This window comes from Ochotona princeps, chromosome 2 (genome assembly GCF_030435755.1).
Source record: "Ochotona princeps isolate mOchPri1 chromosome 2, mOchPri1.hap1, whole genome shotgun sequence".
NCBI lineage: Eukaryota > Metazoa > Chordata > Mammalia > Lagomorpha > Ochotonidae > Ochotona > Ochotona princeps.
In genome coordinates, this window is record NC_080833.1 from 8,035,923 (window position 1) to 8,057,873 (window position 21,951).

General features: G+C 53.8%; 1 protein-coding gene across 1 annotated transcript in view; it reads right to left on the minus strand.

The window, feature by feature from the left end:
* Positions 1–20,227: 20,227 nt before the first annotated feature.
* LRRC38 (leucine rich repeat containing 38) overlaps positions 20,228–21,951 on the minus strand; it is a 31,777-nt gene continuing 30,053 nt past the window's right edge. Inside the window, exon 2 of the mRNA XM_058675436.1 lies at positions 20,228–20,620. Coding sequence (XP_058531419.1) covers positions 20,367–20,620 — 254 coding nt within the window. The 3' untranslated portion in view covers positions 20,228–20,366. The remainder of the gene's footprint in view (positions 20,621–21,951) is intronic.

Genomic DNA, 21,951 nt, shown 5'->3' on the forward strand with positions numbered 1-21,951 from the left:
CAGTTGAGGACGGCCCAAAGCCTTAGAACCCTGCATCTGCATGGGAAACCAGGAAGAAGTTCCTGGCTTTTGGCTTCAGATTGGCTCAGCACAGTCATTGTGGTGGCTTTGGGGATGAACCTTTGGACGTAAGATCTTCCTCTCTGTTTATCCTCCTCTGTGTATATCTGACTTTTCAATAAAATAAATAAAATCTTTTAAAAAATCAGTAATATTTTTATATAGTAGTCATGAACTTGCCGAGAAAGAAATCACTAAAACAATTCCATTCATAAAAGGTGCCAAAATAACAAGACATTTAGGAACAAATTTAGGAGGATTCCATGACTTCTACCATTAGAATTACAAAACCCTGATGAAAGAAATTAGGAATGTTCACAAAAAGTTAAAAAATCCCCTGCATTCATAAACTGGGAGAAAAAGTGTTAAAATGTTCCTGCTACTCAAAGCAATATACAGATTTAATGCAATGCCCATCAAATACCAATGAGCTGATAGAACTAGAAAAACAACCCTAAAATTCATGTGCCAGCACAGAAAATCCCGCATGGCCAGAGCGATCTTGAACAGAAAGAACAGAAAGAACACGTCTGGAGGCTAAGATAGTGACTGGAGGTGTCACAACGCCTGATGTTAGTGCACATCTCAGAGCTCTGTAGTAACCGAAAGAGCAAGGTACTGGTATAAAGATAGGCCAATGCAACAGAAGGGATATCCTAGAAACAACCTGCTCAGCCTACAGCCAAACCATTCCTGCCGAATGCAGAGCAAACAGGCCAGCCTCTTTGGCAAGTGGTGCTGGGACATATGCAATCGATATACAGACACTGAAACTTAACCCTTTTTCCAACACAAAACGGGTCAAAGGCCTCAGTACAGAGTGAATAAGATGCCAGGGGCACCGGAATGCCAGCACTGGGACAGAGGAGCCCCCGAACCTTCCATTACCATGGGTCACCCAACCAACAGAGGGGCCCAGGCCAGGTCTGCAGGGGTGCCCGGAGCCCACCCCCGGTCTCCAGATACAGAGGGGCAGACAGTCATTCCTGCCCACAAGGTGCGCCCAGCAAACATCTAACACAAGTGTTGGTCATCCTCCTGGAGCTGGTAGCAGCTCTGGGCCCCCCGAAGGAGCCGGCCCACCAGGCTCATCTCCCATTTCCCATTGGCACCACTAAATCTCAGCAGCCCCACCACACCTTCTGCCTTCCACAGGTCCGTGTCAGAGCAAATCCTCTCCCAAGTGAGCTGTCTGCACATGCGCGGGAGAAGCCATCCCTGGCCACGCCTCCCAAGTGGTCTCCACTCGGCCCTGACAGTGCCCACCTTCTTCTCTCCAGGGTTATACCCCGTCATTGTCAGTGTCATAACTGTCAGCTCTGTCCTTGGCCTGTACCCCTGGCTACAACAACGTCTTTGTGAACCGGGTCTGTGTATGTATGGCCTGGGCTCCAGGCAGTCCTGGACAGACACAGGCTAATGAATGAACTAATGGATGAGGGAGGGAAGACCTGGAAGGCATCGCTCCAGCCTTGCGTGGTGGCTCTGAGGCCCTCGCTGCCGGCCCACGGTTTTTCAGGGGTGCTACGTGGAAGTGGTGTTGCCCGATGTCATGGACGCCTCCAAGGCCCAGTGGCTCATGGAGTGGAAGAGCAGAGAACAGGGAGGCGGGCCTCATTTCCCAGCCTGAGGACAGCCCAGGAGGGCACTTCGTGCTGCAGGTGTGTGGCACCTGGACCTGGCGGGACAGAGAAAGAGAGAAGTGGGGCTGTCCTGGTCCTGGGAAATGTGGGAGAGCGAGTGAGTGGGTGAATGAGTGATGTGAGCCATGCAGGCTGGCCTTTGGTGTGTTCTCTTGAAACCGTCATCGTCACAGAGAGTAGGGGCTTTGGGGTCACCATCCGCTGCAGACCAGGCTGCCCAACTTTCTTGCTGTGACTGGGCCTCTCTGTTCCTCACCATGACCAGACCCCACTCTCCTTCCTCAACATGATTGGCCTCCACTTCCTCACCATGCGACTCTGGCCATGGAACTGTCCTCCCCCAAGCCTCAGCTTCCTCTGCAACTTCGTGCAGATGCTTCATGAAGGATGCCAACCTACACTGCCACAGCTGCCCAGTCACCTGCGCCCTGTGCCGGGCCCCATGAGGCTGCTGGTCCCCTGTGGGGACCCCTGAGGAGATGCTGGAATCTGTAGAACCCCTTTCCTCCCCTCATAGCTCACTCGTAGCTCCCCCTGCCCCAACTCCCTCCCATCTGCTCTGCCCGTCCCCCCTCCTCCCCCGCCCCGCTCACTCTCTGGGTGCCCTTTTATTGAGGTCACTGTGACTGTAACAGGGAGATTTGCAGATTCTTTTTTGTTAAAAAGATTTATTTATTTATTGGAAACTAGATCAGATTTTACAGAGAGAGGAGACAGAGAAAGATCTTCCACTTGCTGGTTCATTCCCCCAGTAGCCTCAATGGCTCGAGCTGAGCCAATCTGAAAGCAGGAACCAGGAGCTTCTTCCGGGTCTCCCATGCTAGTACAGGGTCCCAAGGCTTTGGGCCATCCTTGACTGCTTTCCAAGTCCATTAATAGGGAGCTTCAAGGGAAGTGGAGTAGCTGGCACATGAATCAGCACCCATATGTGATCCAGGCACTTGCAAGGTGAGGATTTAGCTATTGAGCTATCACATTGGGCCTTACAGACTTGCTGGGTTGAAAATCAATAAGCTTGCTGTATGGCCACGGGTCAGGTCCAACAGGAGAGGGCCCCGAGACAGTAGCTCACTTGTTCCTTACTGCCTGGGGAGTCTCTGAAGATCGCAGACTCCCCCACCCTCAGCCCACAATTTTTCCTCTTTGCTCCCCCTTCAATCCATTACTTCCCCAGATCCTCCTCAAGCCTTGAGCTCCAGCACTGGCACACATCACCAACATCTCAGCCACAACCCCAGGCCTGGCCTGGGTGTAACGGGGCCACTGTGGGACCTGCTCTTGCATGCTCTGGCATTGTCCTTACCCGTGGCTGTGAATGTGCCAGTGACAACCGGGTGCAGGGCCCGGCCTCACTGCCCAGTGTGAGCACTGATCATCATGCAAGGGCTGGTCCTGGGGTCCCAACTGAATCAGTGTGGTTCCTGAGCCTGTCTGTCCCGGGTCCCCTCCACCACTGCAATGTGCATTGTGGAAAATGGCCCTGTGTCTGTCCCACAGAGAAAACCAGCAGAGTGGAGGCTGGCCATGGTGGAATAGTCAGGGAGGGCTGCTCCAAAGAGGTATGATTGACACCGCAGCACACTTGGAGGAGCAGCACTGCCAATCTAGCAAACGGCAAGGGTGGCAGGGGGAGGAGGACGGAAGGGGACATTCTGGTCCCCTGTCTGTCTGCTCTTCCCCTCCTGGGACCCACGCGGCCTTGGCAGTCCTCTGCTGCAGCTCATCTGCCTCCAGCACAGGCAGGGTCACCGCAGGGAGAGAAGCCCCCTGTGTCCTGTTGGGAGATGCCTTCATGTCCCCTGCAAGGTCCTGGCGCCCAAGGTGACATGGCTCCCGATTAGCTCTCAGGCGGCAACTGCAGCCGCCCTGACGTGCACGTGGCCCAGCCAGCCAGCACGCATCTTTATTCAGGAAACAGAAAGTAATCCGAATGAGCGCTTACCTGGGAAGGAGAATTGCTGAGAAACTGCAGGAACCTGGCCAGAGCCATGTACACAGGAGTGCTAAGTGGGGAACAAAACCCGAGCGAGACAAAGCCAGCTCAGCTGCCTGCTTGATTCACTTATCACACCCGCCCAGACCCAGTAAATAACAACAACGAATTTCAGTTCCGAGCTTCCGCAAGACACAAAGCAAAGTGCCAGTAACGAGTCTCGTCCAAGGTCAAGGTCCCTTGAGCATGTACATCCGAAGGGCTGCCTGTCCAGAGCACAGACTTGGACCTGTAGCTGCCTCAGAATTAAGCCAAAGGATGATAGAGGCGGGGGGAAAGTTACATAGAGTACTTCACTAAAATTCTGAAGTCTACAATTTTCAGCTTTGTTTCTTTCTGACCTTGGAAATGGCACTGGGTTCCCCAGAACAAACTTATCCCTTTTATCTCCCAGTGCAAGCCTGTCAGATAAACGTTCATGGCACCTTCTCGATCTTTGCCTCTCAATAGCTGAGGTTTGCTTCTTCGTCCTGTTGAACAGTTACCAACTCCGTGAATGGTTAGGCTGTGCTTTATGCTAAGCCCAGGGTTGGACACAACTCAGGGACAGGAGTCGGGGTTGATGAATGGGGTGTGGTTATTTCGTATCAGAGCATTTGGGTTCAGTAGCCAGCTCCGCCCTCCCCACCTGCCCCTGTGAAGACTCCCGTGTGCCTGGCTCCAGCTCCTGCAAATGCAGAGCCTGGGAGGCAGCAGGCATTGCCCACAGGAGAGGGTCCCTGTCACCCACATGAGAGACTTGGCTTGTAGCTTGGCATAGAAGGGTTGAGGGAGAAGATGAATTCTCCATGTCTCAGAGGGAGAGAGAAAGAGATATATCACTAATCCAAAACAGTAATTCATGTCTCCTTTGTTTAAAGAAAAAACAAAGGAGAAAAGGTGGCATGTTTTTGAAGAGTCCTTTTCCTTCTGTTATTTCTTTTTTTGGTGACAAATAAGGGGTTTTGGGAGATAGAAAAGCTTCTGGAAAAATACAGTGGGCAGGAGCCTCTCATTGAAGTCAGCCGGAGTAGCCGCCTTGCCGTCCACCCCTCGGGCAGGGAGAAGGGCCTGGAATTTCCAAGGAGGTGGAGCCCATCTGTAACCACCGTAAAGTAGGTCACAGCTCTGCTCAGACAGACATGACTGTCACGCAGGAAGCGCGCCAGCCCCGGCTAGGAGGGAAGTTCACAGAATATTCTGCACCCAGGAGCATTTGCATTGCCCTGATGCTGGGGGTGTGGACCAGACCACAGTGCTAAGTGGGAGAAAAAAATACCAGGTTCTGACAGAGACGAGAGGCCCGCTCATGAATATGCATATGTTTGGAGAGCCACCGAGCGAGAAGCCATTAATCCCGCACATTACTCATATATCTCTACACATCCCAGCTCCATCCAACAGACTGGGTGCCCAGGCCCTAAATCCTGCAGCCACATGGGCATTGGGCACTGCTATGGCATCCTTCATCCCGACAGCCTGGCATCTGGCCACTTGCTGATGCCCACTCCCCATGGGCAGCACTGGGTATGGCTCCATTGTATAAACTTAAGCTGAACGTTTATTATTATTAATATTGTCATTATTCAAGAGTCAGAGAGAGGCGGTGATTTCTCATGCTCTCTGGTTCACACCCCACATCCTGACAGTGTGGGCAGCCAGGCCGGGCAGAAGCCGGAAGCTACATGTGGAAGGCGGGAACCCAACAATCTGTGCCAGGCCTGCATTCGCAGGAAGCTGAACTCAGGAGCTGGCGCTGGGGACACAGGAGGCTTACCTGCTGTGCCCAGAGTCTGCCCTGAGCAACAGGGTTGATACATGCCCTGGATTGCCAGTGACCCTTCCAGATGCCCGGTGCTGGGCACACTGCCCACACACCACTGTGGCTTGCCAGTGCCTCCGAGTTGCCTACTTCACTGGAAAAGCACCTGGCTGGGGGTGGTGCAAATGCCCTCTGCTCTAGGAAAAGTGGTGATTTCAGGGGTGTACACAAGCTTTGCAATGTACCAAAACCCTAGGGACTGGCATGGTGGTATATAAGGTTAGTCCTCTGTCTGTGGCACTGGCATTCCATGTGGGCGCTGGCTCATGTACCAGCTACTCCACTTCCCATCCAACTCCATGTTTATGACCTGGGAAAGCAGTAGAGGATAGCCCAAAGCTTTGGGAACCTATACCTGCGTGGGAGACCTGGAAGAAGCTCCTGGCTTCAGATCAACTCAGCTCTGGCCATTGAAGCTGTTTTGTTAATGAACCATAGGATGAAAGATCTTTGTTGCTTCTACTCTCTGTAAACCTGCCTTTCCAATAAAAAAAAAATCTTAAAAGACAAAAAAAAAAAAAACGTGTAGGGGAAGGGGAGGCAGTGCCATGGTTCATGGCTAATCCTCCACTTGCAAGCGTCAGGATCCCATATAGGTGATTGTGTCCCGGCTGCTCCATTTCTCATCCGGCTCCCTCCTCATGGCCTGGAAAAGCAGCAGAGAATGATGAAACACCGTGGGACTCTGCCACCCACGTGGGAGACTTGGAAGAGGCTCCTGGCTGCAGACCTGCTATTGTGGCCATTTGGGGAGTGAACCAGAGGATAGAAGCTCTTTCTGTCTCTCCTTCTGCTTGTAAATCTGCATCTCAAATAATAAATAAATAAATCTTTTTAAAAAACATGCAAGTTTTAAGAGATGCAGCAAGACTTGCATGCCCTTGTGAGATGTAATTTATCTCTCAAAGTTGAATCCGCAGGGTCCAGTAAGTGTGAGCCACTGGGTGGGCATTTACAGATGACCACTACAACGACATTCTCATAGCAGGCACACCCATTGGAATGCTTCTCTTTCCATCCAGATGAAGCCACCGGTACAACAAACCCTTGCAAACCTATCAGTGGGCCTTAAACCCACAGGAAGCTCTGTAATGCGAATCTTGGGTAATGCTGAGCAGGTAGCCTGCAAGCATCGGGGAAGGACAGTTGATGACTAGGAGCTTGAATGAAGTGATCCATGGCAAACAATGCCAATTGCACCTGCTGTGAAAACTAAGACTGCAAGTGGTTAGATGCATCCAAATACCACGATGCATTTTAATGGTATAAGAAGATTTAATATGTTCTTCTTTGTATCCCTATGGAAGAGGTGGTGACATATACACCGTGTGGCGTATTGCTGAAACATAAACCCATTCCAACTGCAGGGGTTAAAGTGTCATTCTTGGGACCAGGCCTTTTGTTTTAGCCGGTCAAGTCATTGCCTGTAGTGTGGGCATCTTATATGGGCATCAGTCTGAGTCCCAGCTGCTCTACTTTCAGTCCAACTTCTGCTAGTGGCCTAGCAAAACAGCAGAGACTGACCCAAGTGCTTAGACCCTGTCACCCAAGTGGGAGACCCAGAAGAAGCTCCTGGCTTCTGGCTGCAGACTGGCCCAGCTCAGCCATTACAGCCATTTGGGGAGTGAACTCTAGCTTTAATGTAAACAAATAATCCTTTGTTAAATGTTTTTCTCCATATTCTCTCCAACAATTATTATTTTTCTCTCTCTCTCTCTTTTAAGATTTATGTATTTATATTGGAAAGGCAGATTTAGAGAGACAGAAAGTTCTGCTCAGAGGCAAGTTTTACCTTCTGGTACAAACCACACACAAAGCGGCATTGCCAAGGGAATGGGAAGAGACTTGGCAGGTGATGGGCGTGTTTGTCAGGGATCTTGGCAGTTCAACTCTGTCACTCTGTAATTTTTAAATATTTAAGAAGAATTTATTAGTAGTAGTAGTAGCATTTAATTTGAAAAGCAAGATTTACACAGAGATAAGAAAGATAGGAGGCCACAGCAGTTGAAGCTGTGCTGATCCAAAGTCAGGAGCTTCTTCCAGGTCTCTCATGTGGGTGCAGGGTCCCAAGGCTTTGGGCCATCCTCTGCTACTTTCTCAGGCCACAGGCAGGAAGCTGAATGGGAAGTAGAACAGCCAGGATTTGAACTGGTACCCCTATGGGCTGCTGACACTATAGGCAGAGGCATAACTTTCGACTTCACAGTACTGGCTCCCACATTTAAACATAAAAATAAAATCTTGAAAAGGAGGAAGAAGAAATAAGTCACTATGGAGACAGCCTGGGGTCACATCACCAGGTCCCTCGCCACCCTGGGGTTGTTTGAAGGAAGTGGCCTCCAACGCCAGCCTGGTTGACATTCAGAGGACAATGATGGTGATGGTTGGCAGAGACACTCTGGTCAGGTGTCTGTGGACAGTTTGCAGACTGCCAGGCTAGACAGTGCTGACGGTCCCTGCTTGTCCCTCAGGGAACACTGGTGGGGCTCAGATGGGAAGCCAGGTGCCAGGGAGGTGCAGCCAGCCGGCAGCTGTGTCTGCCTTCATACACCCTTCACCATGCCCACACTGACCACTGACCCCCAGAGCCGTCTGAAGCCAGGAACACCTGCCTAGTATGCTCAGGAAGCCATACAGGGGTTTGTGGAACAATGGAACCCAAAATGTGACTTTAAAAAAAATAAATAAAACCCTCGGTGTGGTTTTTTATACTGCACATTTTCAGTACACTTTGACACAGGTTTTCTGTAGGGAATGATTCCAGGCTCCCCTGCAAGTAACCAAGCTCCCTTCATATCATGCTATAGAAGCTACATCCATCCTCCTATACAATTGATTTTTTTTAAAGATTTATTTTATTTTTATTACAAAGTCAGATATACTGAGAGGAGGTGAGATAGAGAGGAAGTGGAGCTGCCGGGATTAGAACCAGCGGCCATATGGGATTAAGGCTAGGACCTTAGCCACTAGGCCACGCTGCCGAGTCCCTATACAATTGATTTTTAAAGTTTGAGATTTATTTTATATATTTGAAAGACAGAGTGACAGACAGAGGGAGAGATTTTCTATCTACCAGTTCACTCAGTTGGAGCTGAGCCAGGACAAAGCCTGGAGCCAGGGGCCCCATCTGGGTCGTCCACATGGGTGGCAGGGGTCCAAGCACTTGGGCCATTTTCTTTTGCTTTCCCAGGGCCTCAGCGGGGAGCTGGATGGGGGTTGCCCAGGTGGGCCAGTCCATAGGACACACTGCCATGAGCAAGAGCCAAGATGGAGTGTAGGCCAGGCCAGTTTGGGCCACAACAACTGTCAATTACATGCGGATTGTGGCTGTGAGTGGACTAGGCTGGGATAGGTTGCCATACCCACTGGCAAGACCTGGGACTGAGAGCTGGCTAGGGTGAGCCAGACTGTAGCACCTGCTGGCAAATGCCGAGTCTAGGGGTGGGCCATCTCAGAGTGGGTCGCAGCACCCGCTGGCACATACAAGACAGGGCTGGGAATGGGTCTGGTGGGAAAAACTTGGGGATTCCCCTGCTAGGCCACTACTTCTGCTAATGAGCATAACAGCTGGGACTGGACTGACTGTAGGTGGACCAGGCTGGGCTAGGCTGCTGTACCTGCTGGCATAACAGAGAGCCAGAACAGGATATTCCAGCCAGGCTGGGCTGCAGTACCCACTGGCAAGTGCTGGGACTAGAGTCATGTCGGATTGGACCACAGCACCCCATGGCAGGAGCAAGTTCCAGGGCTGGAGGCATGCCTGGTAAGGGGAACTGTGGGCACTCTGTTGTTGGGCTGCCACTCATGCTGGTGAACGTGAGAGTCAGAACTGGGAGCAGGCCAGGCTGGCAAAGATGGACAAACCTGTTGGCATATGCATGGGCCAGCTCTAGGGGTGGGTCAGTCTGAGCCAAGCTGCAGCACCCATAGGTGGTGGGCCAGGCTAGGATGAGAAAGAACCATTTGGGATGTGGGATGTTCAGGCTAGGCTTCAGCATATGTTGGCACATGCAAAAACCGGGGCTGGGGCGGACCTGGTAGGGATTACTGGGGGTCACCCTGACTAGGCCTGGCAACTGCTGGTGTGTGTGTGAAGACTAGGTCTGTGGCAGGATGGCTGGACTGTGCCATAGTACCCATTAATTCTCATGAGATATGGGTCTTGAGCAGAACTGACCAGGCATCCAGCTGGTTGCATCCACCAGTATGTGCATTGGCTGGTGTAGGTGACAGATCAAATCTGACCCTGTACTGGTTGGTGAACACAAAAGTCAAGTCTGAAGTCACTCCAGGTGAGATTTCTTGGGGGACTCCCCAATCCGATTGCTGGATTCGAACCCCAGCCACAGGAAAAATGATAGGATTTGTAGTATGATCTTGGAGTACATATACCAGGACTGGACCTCCTCAGTTGCTGATGATGCCTGTGCAGTGGACAGCATGCCCAGATGCACACGGGGGACATGACAGTCAGCTCGTCTAGGCCAGCAAAGGACATGGAGTTCTGCATCCGAGGATAAAAAGCAGAACAGGTTGGATCACTCTCCTGGCCAAGCTTTGGCGGTAAGTGTCTGGGCCTGTGCATGTACATTGACACGGATTTGTTCAGCCACTAGACCTTGGAAAGATTTCCTCCACACTGCTGCAATGTAGCTGATGACATGTGAGAACTGTCAAAACCACTCAAACAACACCCTCGGAGCGTTCTTCTCATGTGCTGTATCCAAGGCGTCATCAAATGACCATCTCTCACTCTCAGGCAACAGCGAGGAGCGGTCCCCTCCTTGTCCTCCCACACAAGCAGACCAGATGAATAAAAAGGGAAAAAAAACTGGAAAAAAAAAAAAAAAACAACCCTGACCATTGTGATCCATCAACACATGGGTACAATGTCCCTCCTCATTCTCAAAGTGACATCCCAAGACTCCCATGGAAGTCTCTCTCTCTCTCCTTTTAATTATTTAAATGGCAGAGTGATACACACACACGCACACACACACAACACTCACATCTTCTGGATCACTTCCTAAATGGCCACAATGTCTAGGACTGGGACCAAGCTGAAATCAGCAGTTAGGAGCTCCTTCTGGGTCTCCCACACAGGAGTCAGAGCCTAGGCACTTGAACCAGCCTCTCCTGCTTTCCAAGACACTTTAGCAGGATGCCAAAGTAGAGCAGCTGGGACTCGAACCAGTTCTCAGGTATAGAATACCAGTGTTGCCAAGTGGTAGCTTAACTTACTGAACCGCAAAGCCAGTCCCAGAAAAAAAAGGCCGCTACAAGGATGTCTGCCTGGCATTTGTCTGTTTACACTCAGACCAATGTCACTCTGTTAGAGATGACTGCTTTGAAAACAGTTCATGTCATTCCGCCACTTTTGCCTTTCAAAATCGTCCCCAGCCCCAAGCTCGGTAAACATACCTGGGGTTCATCTATGTATCGCCCATGTATTCCCACTCCTGTGCTTGGCTCTGGCCCTGGCAATGCTCTGAGTAAGAAACAAACCCAAGCCATTGTTGTTGGGAGATCCTGTTGCCTGACTCTTGCCTGGCTTAACCTAATGCCAAGCCCCGAGGGCTTCCGGCCATCCCTCATTGCGTCTGCTGCCCTCCTGTAATGTCCTCTCTGATTGGATACCTCTCCCAGCACAGGGCAGATCTGAGGGAATGAATGAGTGAGTTCTGAGTATAGAGGCATGGAAGATGAAGAAGATTTAGGGAGATAAGTGGAAGAAATAACAAAACTTAAAAAACCTCTGTGTCCCGTACCTGTTTTCTTGAACTACAGGTAGAGTGGGAATGGGTACCCACGAGCATCACGTGATGGGGAGACAACGGGACCCCACTCAGACTCCTGTACCTGGGATGGGCTGCTCCATTCTGGCCCCTTCTTGCTCCTGGGTGTTGGAGTCAGGACCACCTACAGCGGAAGCAGTTAACTCCCCATGGCGCTGGTAACAGCAAGCTCTCTTCTCGCTGCCTCTGCTCCTGTCACATTTGTTTGCCCAACGAACAATCAGTCTCTCTGACAATCCAGGATTAGTCTGAGAAGAGGCTCTTGGAAGCAGCCCATCAGAATGACAGACTGACCTCCACCACGGCTCCGGATGTGCATGAGGACGAAGCTTGGGGCACCTGGGCAATCTGAGTGACACACGGTGTTCTCTCTCAAGAGGCAGGTGGCGGACAAGGGCAGACGAAGGACGTCTCCTTACAACGCCCCTGGGTGCTAAGCCTTCCTTGCACAGCCAACCTGTCCAAGTAATTAATGCAAGTAATTAGGGGTCAGATGGTCATGAATGGAAATCACTCAATGTCCAGCCGCTGATGCCAACACTGGCGGTGCCAAGCAAGCGTGATGGCTCAAAGAAGGTTGGAGATGGCTGCTGCTGCCAATGGAACACCGCCATCTGACTGGCGGCCTCGTGGTCCCAGACTCACAGGGGGAGGGCAGGATGTGAAGTCTGGGGAGCTGCACCCAGAATCAGCAGCCCGAGCTGCACACTGCCAAGAAAGGGTGCTACGGTGGTTCTGAGGTCGCTGTAGCCCTAGGCTCAGGGCTTCGTGCCGTGAGGCCGAGAACTATGTGCTTTGATGTACTTGGTGTGAGTCGTGTAAATCCTCCTTTAGCTGCATGTCTGTGGCTTTCAAGTTCTTGGAAAGGATAGGAAATTAATCACCATCCACCCAGTGACTTATTCATCTACTTACCCACCTACACATCCATCATCCACTTACCCATCCACCATCTACCCACCCTCCCACCCACCTACCCATCCACACACTTACCCACCCCCTACTTCTGCATCTATCTACCCACTCACCTAGTTAACCATCTATACATCCACCCACTCACCTACCCATCCATTCATCCACTGTTCCGTTCACTTGCCCAATCACACACCCACAATCCACCTTTTCCCCATCTGTCCACGTCACAAATATTTATTGAGCCTTTTTCCAGGCTAGGGGAAAGTAGGCTTGATAAGGAAGGCAAGTGAGGACTTCGCTCCTGGGTTTCTCATCTCATGAGTGGAGATGGCACATGAGGTAACAAGGCAGAGTCCAGCAGCCCACAGAGCCATGAGTGCCTGCGTGAGGATGGTCCAGCAGCATGACCGTGACTTAGAGGCTGTATTGGGGTTTTCCAGAGAAAGGCAACAACTCACAAATAAAGACACAAAGACCTAGGCACACATGCAGATACATCAGAGGGAATTATTAGGAAATTGCTGCATGTCACTATGGAAACCGAGAAACCCCACAGTTGGCTATTGGGTGACACCCACCAGTCTGACTTGGGGTGAGCTTCTCTGGGGCCACTGGGAAGAGGCACAGGTCTCCAGAGGAGGGGACCATACATTAAAAAAAAAGATTTATTTATTTGAAAGGTAGAGTTACACAGAGAGGAGAGCTTTCCATTTGCTGGTTCACTCTCCAAATAGCTGCATGGCCAGGGCTGGGCCAGGCTGAAACCAGGCCTCTGGAATTCCATCTGGGTCTCCCACATGAGTGGCAGGGACCCAAATGCTTGAGCCATCCTTTCCTTCTTTCCCAAATACATTAACAGGGAGCTGGACCAAAAGCAGAGCATCTGGCACTTAAATTGGTGCCCGTATGGTATGTCAACATTGTAGTTGCTGGCTTAATCTGCTACGTCACCATGCCAGCCCCCTCTGCATTTTTTTGCTTTCCCAGGATGCTGCATGAAGGGCCCTGGAACACACCTCTGGCTCCCTGGGTGTAGGTGTCTGGAACACGGGATGGGGCGGAGGAGATGTACACTGGGGGTGAGATCTCACTTGCCAGGCAAGTGGATGAGTTGGCAGTGGGGTCTGGGTGTTCACGGGATGCCATTTGCATTCCTAGATGGGTGGGCTGTGTGAATAGGAGGGTCGCAGGCCAGAAGGCAGCCTCTGAGCTCAAGAAAGTTTTTGAGCTTGCAGGGCTCTTGGACCATTCACCAAGAGCCGGGGCTGGGCTGACCACTCAGAGGTGAGCATGAGAACTGGGGTTTCAGCACTCCGTGGGGGTCTGATGTTGGGACCAGCCCTAATTCCAGGCTCTCTTGGGACTGCCCCTCTTCTATTGCACCTGTGAGCACTCCCCAGGGGCATCACTGGGATTCTGAGGTGTGAGAAAGTCAGCCGTGTCTGCAGGGAGATCCCTGAACTACAGACACAACCACGAAGTTAATGTCACGTAGTTCTCTGCCCCACCTGTGTCACCTGGTATGTAGCAGTGCTGTGTCTGCCCATTTTCTGTCACTGACAACACAATATCATAGGCCAGGCTTTGGTGGTGTGTCCACTTTCAGGAGAATTGACCAACCCATGTGCCATGCAAATGGATATCATGAAGTTGCCAATGAGGACAGAGCCTCAAGAGCCTCTGAAAGGTGCCATGTCTCTGTTTTTCACAGATTGATTTATTTATGCAACAAGCAGAATTACAGAGAGGAGAGGGAGAGCTTCACTCATTGGTTCATTCTCCAAGTGGTTCCAACAGCCTAAGATAATTCAGTCCGAAGCCAGGAACGCTATCGGGATTTCCCACGAGGGTGGCAGGAATCCAAGTCACTTGGGCCATCCTCCACTGCTTTCCCAGGTGCATTAGCAAGGAACTAGACTGGAAGCAGAACAGCCAGGACATGAAGCAGCTCTTAGATATGGGAGCTAGTGTTGCAAACAGTGACTTAACTTACCCCCCTGGCCCCACAGTTCCACATTGTAGTGTCTTACACTGGAGACAGCATTTCCCACAAAAGATTCGGAGGCAGCAAACCAAACCATGCAAGGTCCATGGTGTGGCCAAGGCTGTTTGGCAGCAAGGACAGAGTGACATGCCTATAGGAGGGCTGGCCCTTCCCTGCGGGCAGGCTCCCATGGAGCCCCCCTCCCATGAGTCTGTGGTTACTTCACTCTGGGGTCCTGTGCAGAGCAGACTCCGGGGCGGGGGATGGTTGGTGTTGGGGTCACACTCTGGTCATTGATCGCCACAGCAGCCTGTAGCGCTGGCTGCAGCCGGCCTCCAGAGAGCGAAGGAGCTTCCGGCTGAACCTGGGCTGGCGCTGAGAATAGGATGCGCTGTGTGTTTTCCTGGGCTGCACTGGCTCAGCTCACTCACATCCCACAGAGGTGCATATGCAGCCAGCAAGAACAGCTCTCTTTTTCATGCAGAAAAAGCTGTTTTTCATGGGAAAACAAAGTTTGGAGGAGACGTGGTTGGTGGTTGTCAGCCTGGGGGCTTGAGAACACAGGAGAGCTTACCTTGCTGGCTGGGAGTGGGTGGAGGGGAGCAAAGGAAATCCAGGGGAAGGGCTTTGCTCAGGGAGGTTTTGCTGTAGTAGTTTGAAGACAAAGTTCTGCTGTCACGGGGAAGCAAGTAGAGCACCTTTTCTATCTTTCAGTATGGAGGCCCACGGGGCTGGCCTTGAGGGCAGAAGCAGGACAGGTTCCCAGGCACATGGCTGCCCTTTGAGCCCTGCTGTGCACCCAGGCTCACCTGTGAAGCCAGTCAGAGGTATACTACCCTGTGTGCACCTGCATCAGAACACAAAAGATCAACTACTAAGGCAAGGTTGCATCCAGCTACTGCAGCACAATTGCCTTCCTAACCACATGGGTCAGTGACAAGTCCTTGGAGTCCTGCAAATCACCCTGCTGCCCCACTCTTTCTGCCTGCAGCTGCTTGCTGCAACTCCAGGGCTTGGGGCATCTCTGTGTGGCCATCCCACGCTGTGGGATCCCAAGCTGTGTTGCAGTCCCAGGCAACACTTCCTGCCTGGCCACTCCAAGGCTGTCCTGGGAGGGGCGCTGCTGGGAAAAGAGCCTCAGCCAAGCTCAGGACTGTTGGCGTAGAGAGTTCTGAATATGCACCTGACACCCCAGGCTACTTCTCCAGGTGCACAGCTCACAGCCCCCATAGATAGTTCACTCCATGCTATCCCTGCCGGGCCTGCTCCTGTCGGGAGTATAGAGAGGCAGTGCAGGGCAGTGGTTAGAGCACTTGTGGCCCAACCCTGTCCTGTCGCTGTCTGGCTGGGTCCCAGCAGGCAGGCTGCTTCCAGGCCCGATGTCACCAGCTGGAGGTGACAGAACTGCACACAGGCGGTAACAACAGCACCTGCCTTGCAGGTGTGCAAGTAGCTTAGGGGAAGGCGTTAAAGTTGTGGGCCAAGAGCACAACTCGGAGCCTGGCGCGGCAAGGCTGCCTGGTGCTGCCACCTTCTGCACCCCACTTACTTTTTCTGAGCCTTGGTTCTGGCGAAGCTGAACTAGGGCAGCTTCGTCAGTGCCTGGAATTCATTGGTTGGCTCGTTTAGCCAACGTGTACACTGGCTGTGCCATGCTGGGGACATCGCAGCCCAAGTACCCGACCTTGGGGCATCCAAATCCAGTCCACACAAGACATGTCAGCTCATGGCCATGCTATGCAGAAAATCACAGGAGACAGTGCTATGAAATAGATTCTGGGAGGTGACCTGGTAGCCAAGAAACCCCCATGGAGATGCAGAAAGGGGGCATCCCGATACAGAAGAGGCCCTCTGTCAGTAGGGAGCGTGGTCACCATGGTTGATCATGACAACCTACAGGTTGCACTGTCACCATGGTTGACCACCGGAGCCCTGGGGCGATCTTTGTCATCATCTATGCAATGTCACGCACGGCAGGCATTTCCCCAGCTGAGCTGTGGCTCCTGGCCCGTATATTTTCTCGAGTCTGAGTGCAGATGCCCCCCTGTATGCCCCGCAACTCCAGTATTTCAAGGAAATTTTATATGCAGGCAGCAAATGGCTGCTTCAAACTGCAGTATTTCAAAGATCTTCTTCCCCAGAATCACGTTCCTTCCAGAACTCGAGTGCAGTGTGCAGAAATGATTGCCTTTCTCCAGCCCACAAATCCGTTCTGAGAGTGACAGCCGGCCCCTGCACTGCGCGGGGCTGGTAGCTTCTGGGGAAACAGTCCCGCTCACTTGCTGTAGCCTGACAGCTTCAGGCAGACTCTGGTCTACCGGAATCCCCTAGAACAAAGGGCTGGTGCTGACTCCACGGCTGGGTGCCATCTCCTGCGGATTCTGGGAGAAACACCTTAGTTTGGCAGGACCCAGTGGGGTTTAGGCTTTTGGGTCCTGCTGGGGTGCTACCGCTGGGGTTGGGGAGTAGGTGAGTGGCACCCGTCCCAACCCCACACAGGTCCCCGCTGAATGCACTGGTGGATTAGCAGGTGGCTGGGGAGGTGTTGAGATGAGAGTTTGTGTCCCTAACTCCCAGCTCCTGACTCCTTTGAGTAGCCCTCAGCGATCTCTTCCGGAATCTTCTCTTCTACTGCCCTGTGTTACCCAGGAAGCTCCATTCATATTCAGGTACCAGTGATGGCTAGGGCCTTTAGACAGGGACTCAAGTGACTGGTGCAGGACTAGTCCCCCATCTGGATTGTTTCTCCAAAGAAGCCAAGTTATACCTGCCCAGAGGGCCAGGACGGGGCTCAAGGCCCCCACAGATGGCTTCCTCAGGTGATGAAGCTGCCATGAAACCTGAGAAGATGCTGCTCATGCCTTCTCTTCCCCAGGCCACCTGCCTGGCCTCCACCTGCGTGGCCTCCACCTGCGTGGCCTCCACCTGCCTGGCCTCCACCTGCCTGGCCTCCACCTGCCTGGCCTCCACCTGCCCAGACATCCACCTGCCTGGCCTCCACCTGCCTGGCCTCCACCTGCGTGGCCTCCACCTGCCTGGCCCTCCACCTGCCTGGCCTCCACCTGCCTGGCCCTCCACCTGCCTGGCCTCCACCTGCCTGGCCTCCACCTGCCTGGCCTCCACCTGCGTGGCCTCCACCTGCCTGGCCTCCACCTGCCTGGCCTCCACCTGCCTGGCCCTCCACCTGCCTGGCCTCCACCTGCGTGGCCTCCACCTGCCTGGCTTCCACCTGCCCAGACATCCACCTGCCTGGCTTCCACCTGCCCAGACATCCACCTGCCCAGACATCCACCTGCCTGGCCTCCACCTGCCTGGCCTCCACCTGCCTGGCCTCCACCTGCCTGGCTTCCACCTGCCCAGACATCCACCTGCCCAGACATCCACCTGCCTGGCCCTCCACCTGCCTGGCCTCCACCTGCCTGGCCTCCACCTGCCTGGCTTCCACCTGCCCAGACATCCACCTGCCTGGCCCTCCACCTGCCTGGCCTCCACCTGCCCAGACATCCACCTGCCCAGACATCCACCTGCCTGGCCCTCCACCTGCCTGGCCTCCACCTGCCCAGACATCCACCTGCCCAGGCCTCCACCTGCCTGGCCCTCCACCTGCCTGGCCTCCACCTGCCTGGCCTCCACCTGCCTGACCCTCCACTTGCATAGCCCTCCACCTGCCCAGGCCTCCACCTGCCTGGCCCTCCACCTGCCCAGGCCTCCACCTGCCTGGCCTCCACCTGCCTGGCCTCCACCTGCCCAGGCCAACACTTGCCTGGCCCTCCACCTGCCTATGCTTCTACTTGCGTGGCCCCCCACCTTCCTGGCTCTCCACCTGCCCAGGCTCTACTTGCTTAGGACTCTGTGAAGACAGCCCCCTTGGAGCCAGAGGTTTCCTTCACTGGAGCTCATTCTTCCAGAAACAGAAGGAGTGAACTAGAGCCTCTTCAAAGTTGAGAGAGGAAGAAGAGCGGATAAAGACAGTGGGAGGAAAAGAACAGGAGGTGAGAAAAGGGGGCGGCAGGACCCAGCATGGACGGCTCCTAGTCCAAGGTCTTTGGGGGAGATCTTGGTGATTGGATGTGTCAAATAGCCGAGGTGCCCCGTTATTTGATCCAGTGTTATTTCTGGGTGTGTCTGTGCTGGTGGTTTGGGGATGGCGTTGGCATGGGTAGACTGAGTAAAGCAGATAACTTTCCCCTATGCCTTGGGCATCATCCAATGTGGGTGACCCTGAATGCGAGAAAAGGGTGGAGTGGGATCTCTTTGTGGCCTCAGACTGCACCCTTGGGGGCGGGGTCTCCTGCTCCGGCTCGTCCACGACAGATCCTGGGACTTCTCAGCCTCCACAATTGCATGCATCAACTCCTCAGGTCCATCTTCTTACCTCCTTCCTTTGGTTCTGTTTTGCAGCGCAGCCTGGACATCCCCCGCCTTGACCCCCACTGGAGCAGCTCCCAGGAGTTACTGCCTGTCCTGTCCTCTTTCACTGCCTCACGCAGCTGGCCACCAGCTGCCAGCAATGCTTTTGCGTCCTTGGTTCCGTTTCATCCATTAGGAAGGAATGTTCTGGGGATACGTGAGCCCTATTTCTGAACTCCAGTGCAGGGTACCTGGATCAGGACCTGGGTCCTGAGCAAGCACTTGGGAATGATCAAAGGAGCATGTGCTCAAAGGGGGAAGGAAACCAAAATAATATTTTTACAAGAAATAATGGCTATCCCCCTCCCAGGATCTCAGAAGCTTCTTAGGATACCCTTTTGTCCCCATCTCAGCCCCAGCCTGGGCCAACGCTGCCAACACAAGTCACCTTGCATTAACTGGCTGGCGCGTGACTTGCATGTTTCACATTGTCCTGAGCCAGGACGCTGTGCTCCACACCCCAGGAACCACCGCAGCTCACAGTGTTGGCTACAAAGGCAGGTCACGCATACCCTCCGGCCACGGCCCAGTTGTTTGTGGCTGTTTTGGGGGTGGGGATGATTTGGCTGTTCCGGAGCAACCTGATTGTTGGAATCCTGGCCACCAGGAAAGCTGACCTCAAGTCCTGGAGATGCTGCGTCTGACACTGTTGCCAGCTTAGAGCATCGCATGGGTGACGAGGGACACAGGAAGGGGTGGGTGCGAAGGATACTCCCAATGTCGCTTCACAGGGAAAAGCGGGTCTGAGCGACGTGACCCCACACTTGGGCCACACCACCACCCCTCCTCTACAGCAGCCAATACTTAGGATGAGGAACAAGTGTAACAACATCCACCCACTCACCACCACACAACAGCACAACAGCGCACACCCTCCAGCCAGCTCTTGGCTCCGTCTTTGGCTCCATTTTAGCTAAACAAGATTCTTGATCTGCTTGGCTGCCACAGAGCACACCAGACACTGGATGACTTCTCCACAGTCGACATTTATTCCCCCACTTCTGCAGGCTGACAGATGGACACCAGGAGCCAGCACGGCTGGGCTCTGGTCAGGGCCCGTGTCTGCTTCACAGATGACTGGCTTCTCACCGTGCCCTCCACGGCAGGAGGGACCACAGAGCAATCCAGGGCTCTTCTCCTATTCCACTCTCAGGACCCAGTCACACCCGGGACAGAGTTCCAGTAGGGACAGGGCACAATGCGGCCCCCGCACTCAGGTTCACTCATCCCCAGGGACGGCCTGAGCTGGGGTGGTGAGGGGGAGCCCGAGACACCAGCAGAAGAGCTCTTGTCCTCACCGACAGTGACCGAGCTGTGTCCACCACCAGTGCCGCTGCTTCCTGAAGGAAGTGGAGGGAGGATGCTTCTGGTCACTGCGCCCCCTGCCCACTCTGCCTCCTGCACCGGGCATCTTAGGTTAGCACGAAGCCACTTGTGTGGTCCAGGGTCTCCGTGAGCCCACACATTTCTGTGAGAGGCTCCTGGCTGTCCTCTGGGAAGCCTGACTCGTTCACACAGCTCACCGGGCTCTGCTCCACACGCCATCCCCTCAACACCTGCCTTGGCTCCTCCGAGCTGCTGCTTTGGAACTCTGTCATGGGCGATCCCTACTTCTTCCCTAGAGTGCCCACCATGCAGACGCTGTGTTCTGGTCCCCCACCCAGTGCACAGCGATGGAGGCTTTCATGTTTGTAGCAGACGCCTCTCTCCTTCGAGAGGAGCAACTGGTTTGGCGCTGGCCTGCGGGGCCAGTGGGGGAGGCGGCTCAGTCGTCTTCATCGTCCTCGTCGTCCTCCGCGTCTTTGTTGGGGGCACACCTCTGGAAGCACTGCACCACCGTGGCCAAGAAGAAGCTGGAGATGATGGCGGCAATGGAGACGGCCACGCCCGAGAAGATGATGATGAACAGGTCGGTGAGCGACAGGCTGAACTTGCACTCGCTGAAGCTGGCTTCCGACAGCTCGCGCAGTGATACCCGCCGATTCTCCATGGGCAGGGAGCACTGGATGGCATCCAAACCTGTGGAGAGGCAGGTGGAATGACAGAGAAGTTTAGGGATGGCCTGGCATAGCCAAAACAGCAGCAGCCACCTCCCCTCCCCTGCTTGTTTCAGCAGCTGCAGGGAGAAGTTGTTAGAGGCTGGCATTTGTGACCATGAATGACGGGGGGGGGGGGCAGGTACAGATGGAGGAGCAACACACAGGCTTATGGCTCAGGATGCAAAGCTGGGTTACAAGGCACCATGGGAGGGGAATATGGGGACACACAGTGAGTGAGCAGGGATGGTGCCACCCAGAGGCTGCCATCTCTAGCCACATGCCATCCTTCTCTCTGCCCTGCCCTTGGGGCAGAAACAAGCACAGGGTCTGCGAGACACTACAGGAAGTCAGGTGCCCTCTAGAGGCTTTCCCTAGAGGCCTGCAGCCATTGAGGACAGAGCTGCACGTGGCCTCCAAGGAGCACCTGCTGCTTCGGAGCTTGGCTGGGGATTGGGGAAGATCCCTGGGTGTGAGAACCAGCTGCGGGCTCTGTCCAGTGCAGCTGGCCAGGCACTCACTTGGAGGGTCAGCTCGGGCAGGTACAGAGCAGGGGCCCCAACTCTGAAGTTTGTTTCATTATTTACTTTATTTGAAAAGCAGAAAGAGAAAGATGGCGGTCTTCCATCTGTTGGCTGCTTTCCCTCCAGTACCCACAACAGCCAGGGCTGGGTCAGGACGAAGCCAGGAGTCCAGAACTCCATCTGGGTCCCCCATACTGGTGGCTTGGGTGGCAGAGACCCAAGTCTCCCAGAGTGTGCATGAGTAGGAAGCTGGGTTGGAAACTGGGGAGCCAGGATTCCAACCAGACACTGCGATATGGCTGGCACATGCACACCCCAAGTGGCAACTTCAGTGGCTGGGTCCAACACCCACCTCCCATTTTTGCTAGGTGACTCAATGCCACACAAGTTGTCATCGGCCGAAAGCTCTGGGACTTTTCCCCTCCCATGACTGCTGCTGCCAGTCTGAATTCAGTGGAGAGTGACGGAAGAGGCAGCACCACACCCTCCCGGCTGGACAGAGACCACAGCTGAGGGTGCAGGGTCAGAACTTGACAAGAGCAACGGCAGGTGACATGGCCCAGAATACCGCGCAGGCCAGGAGCCGCTCTCAGTCCCCAGCGTGGCTCAACTTACAGACGCCTTCCAACAGCTTGCTGGGGTGGGGCTCAGAGCCTCCCGACTTCACAGATGGGGGAGCAGAGATGTCACATAACTGGCCTAGAGCTGCACAGCGAGTACCTGGCCAATCCTGGGCTTCAACACCAGCAGTGTGGCTCCAGGGACCTGACCCATGGCTGCCGCATGCCTG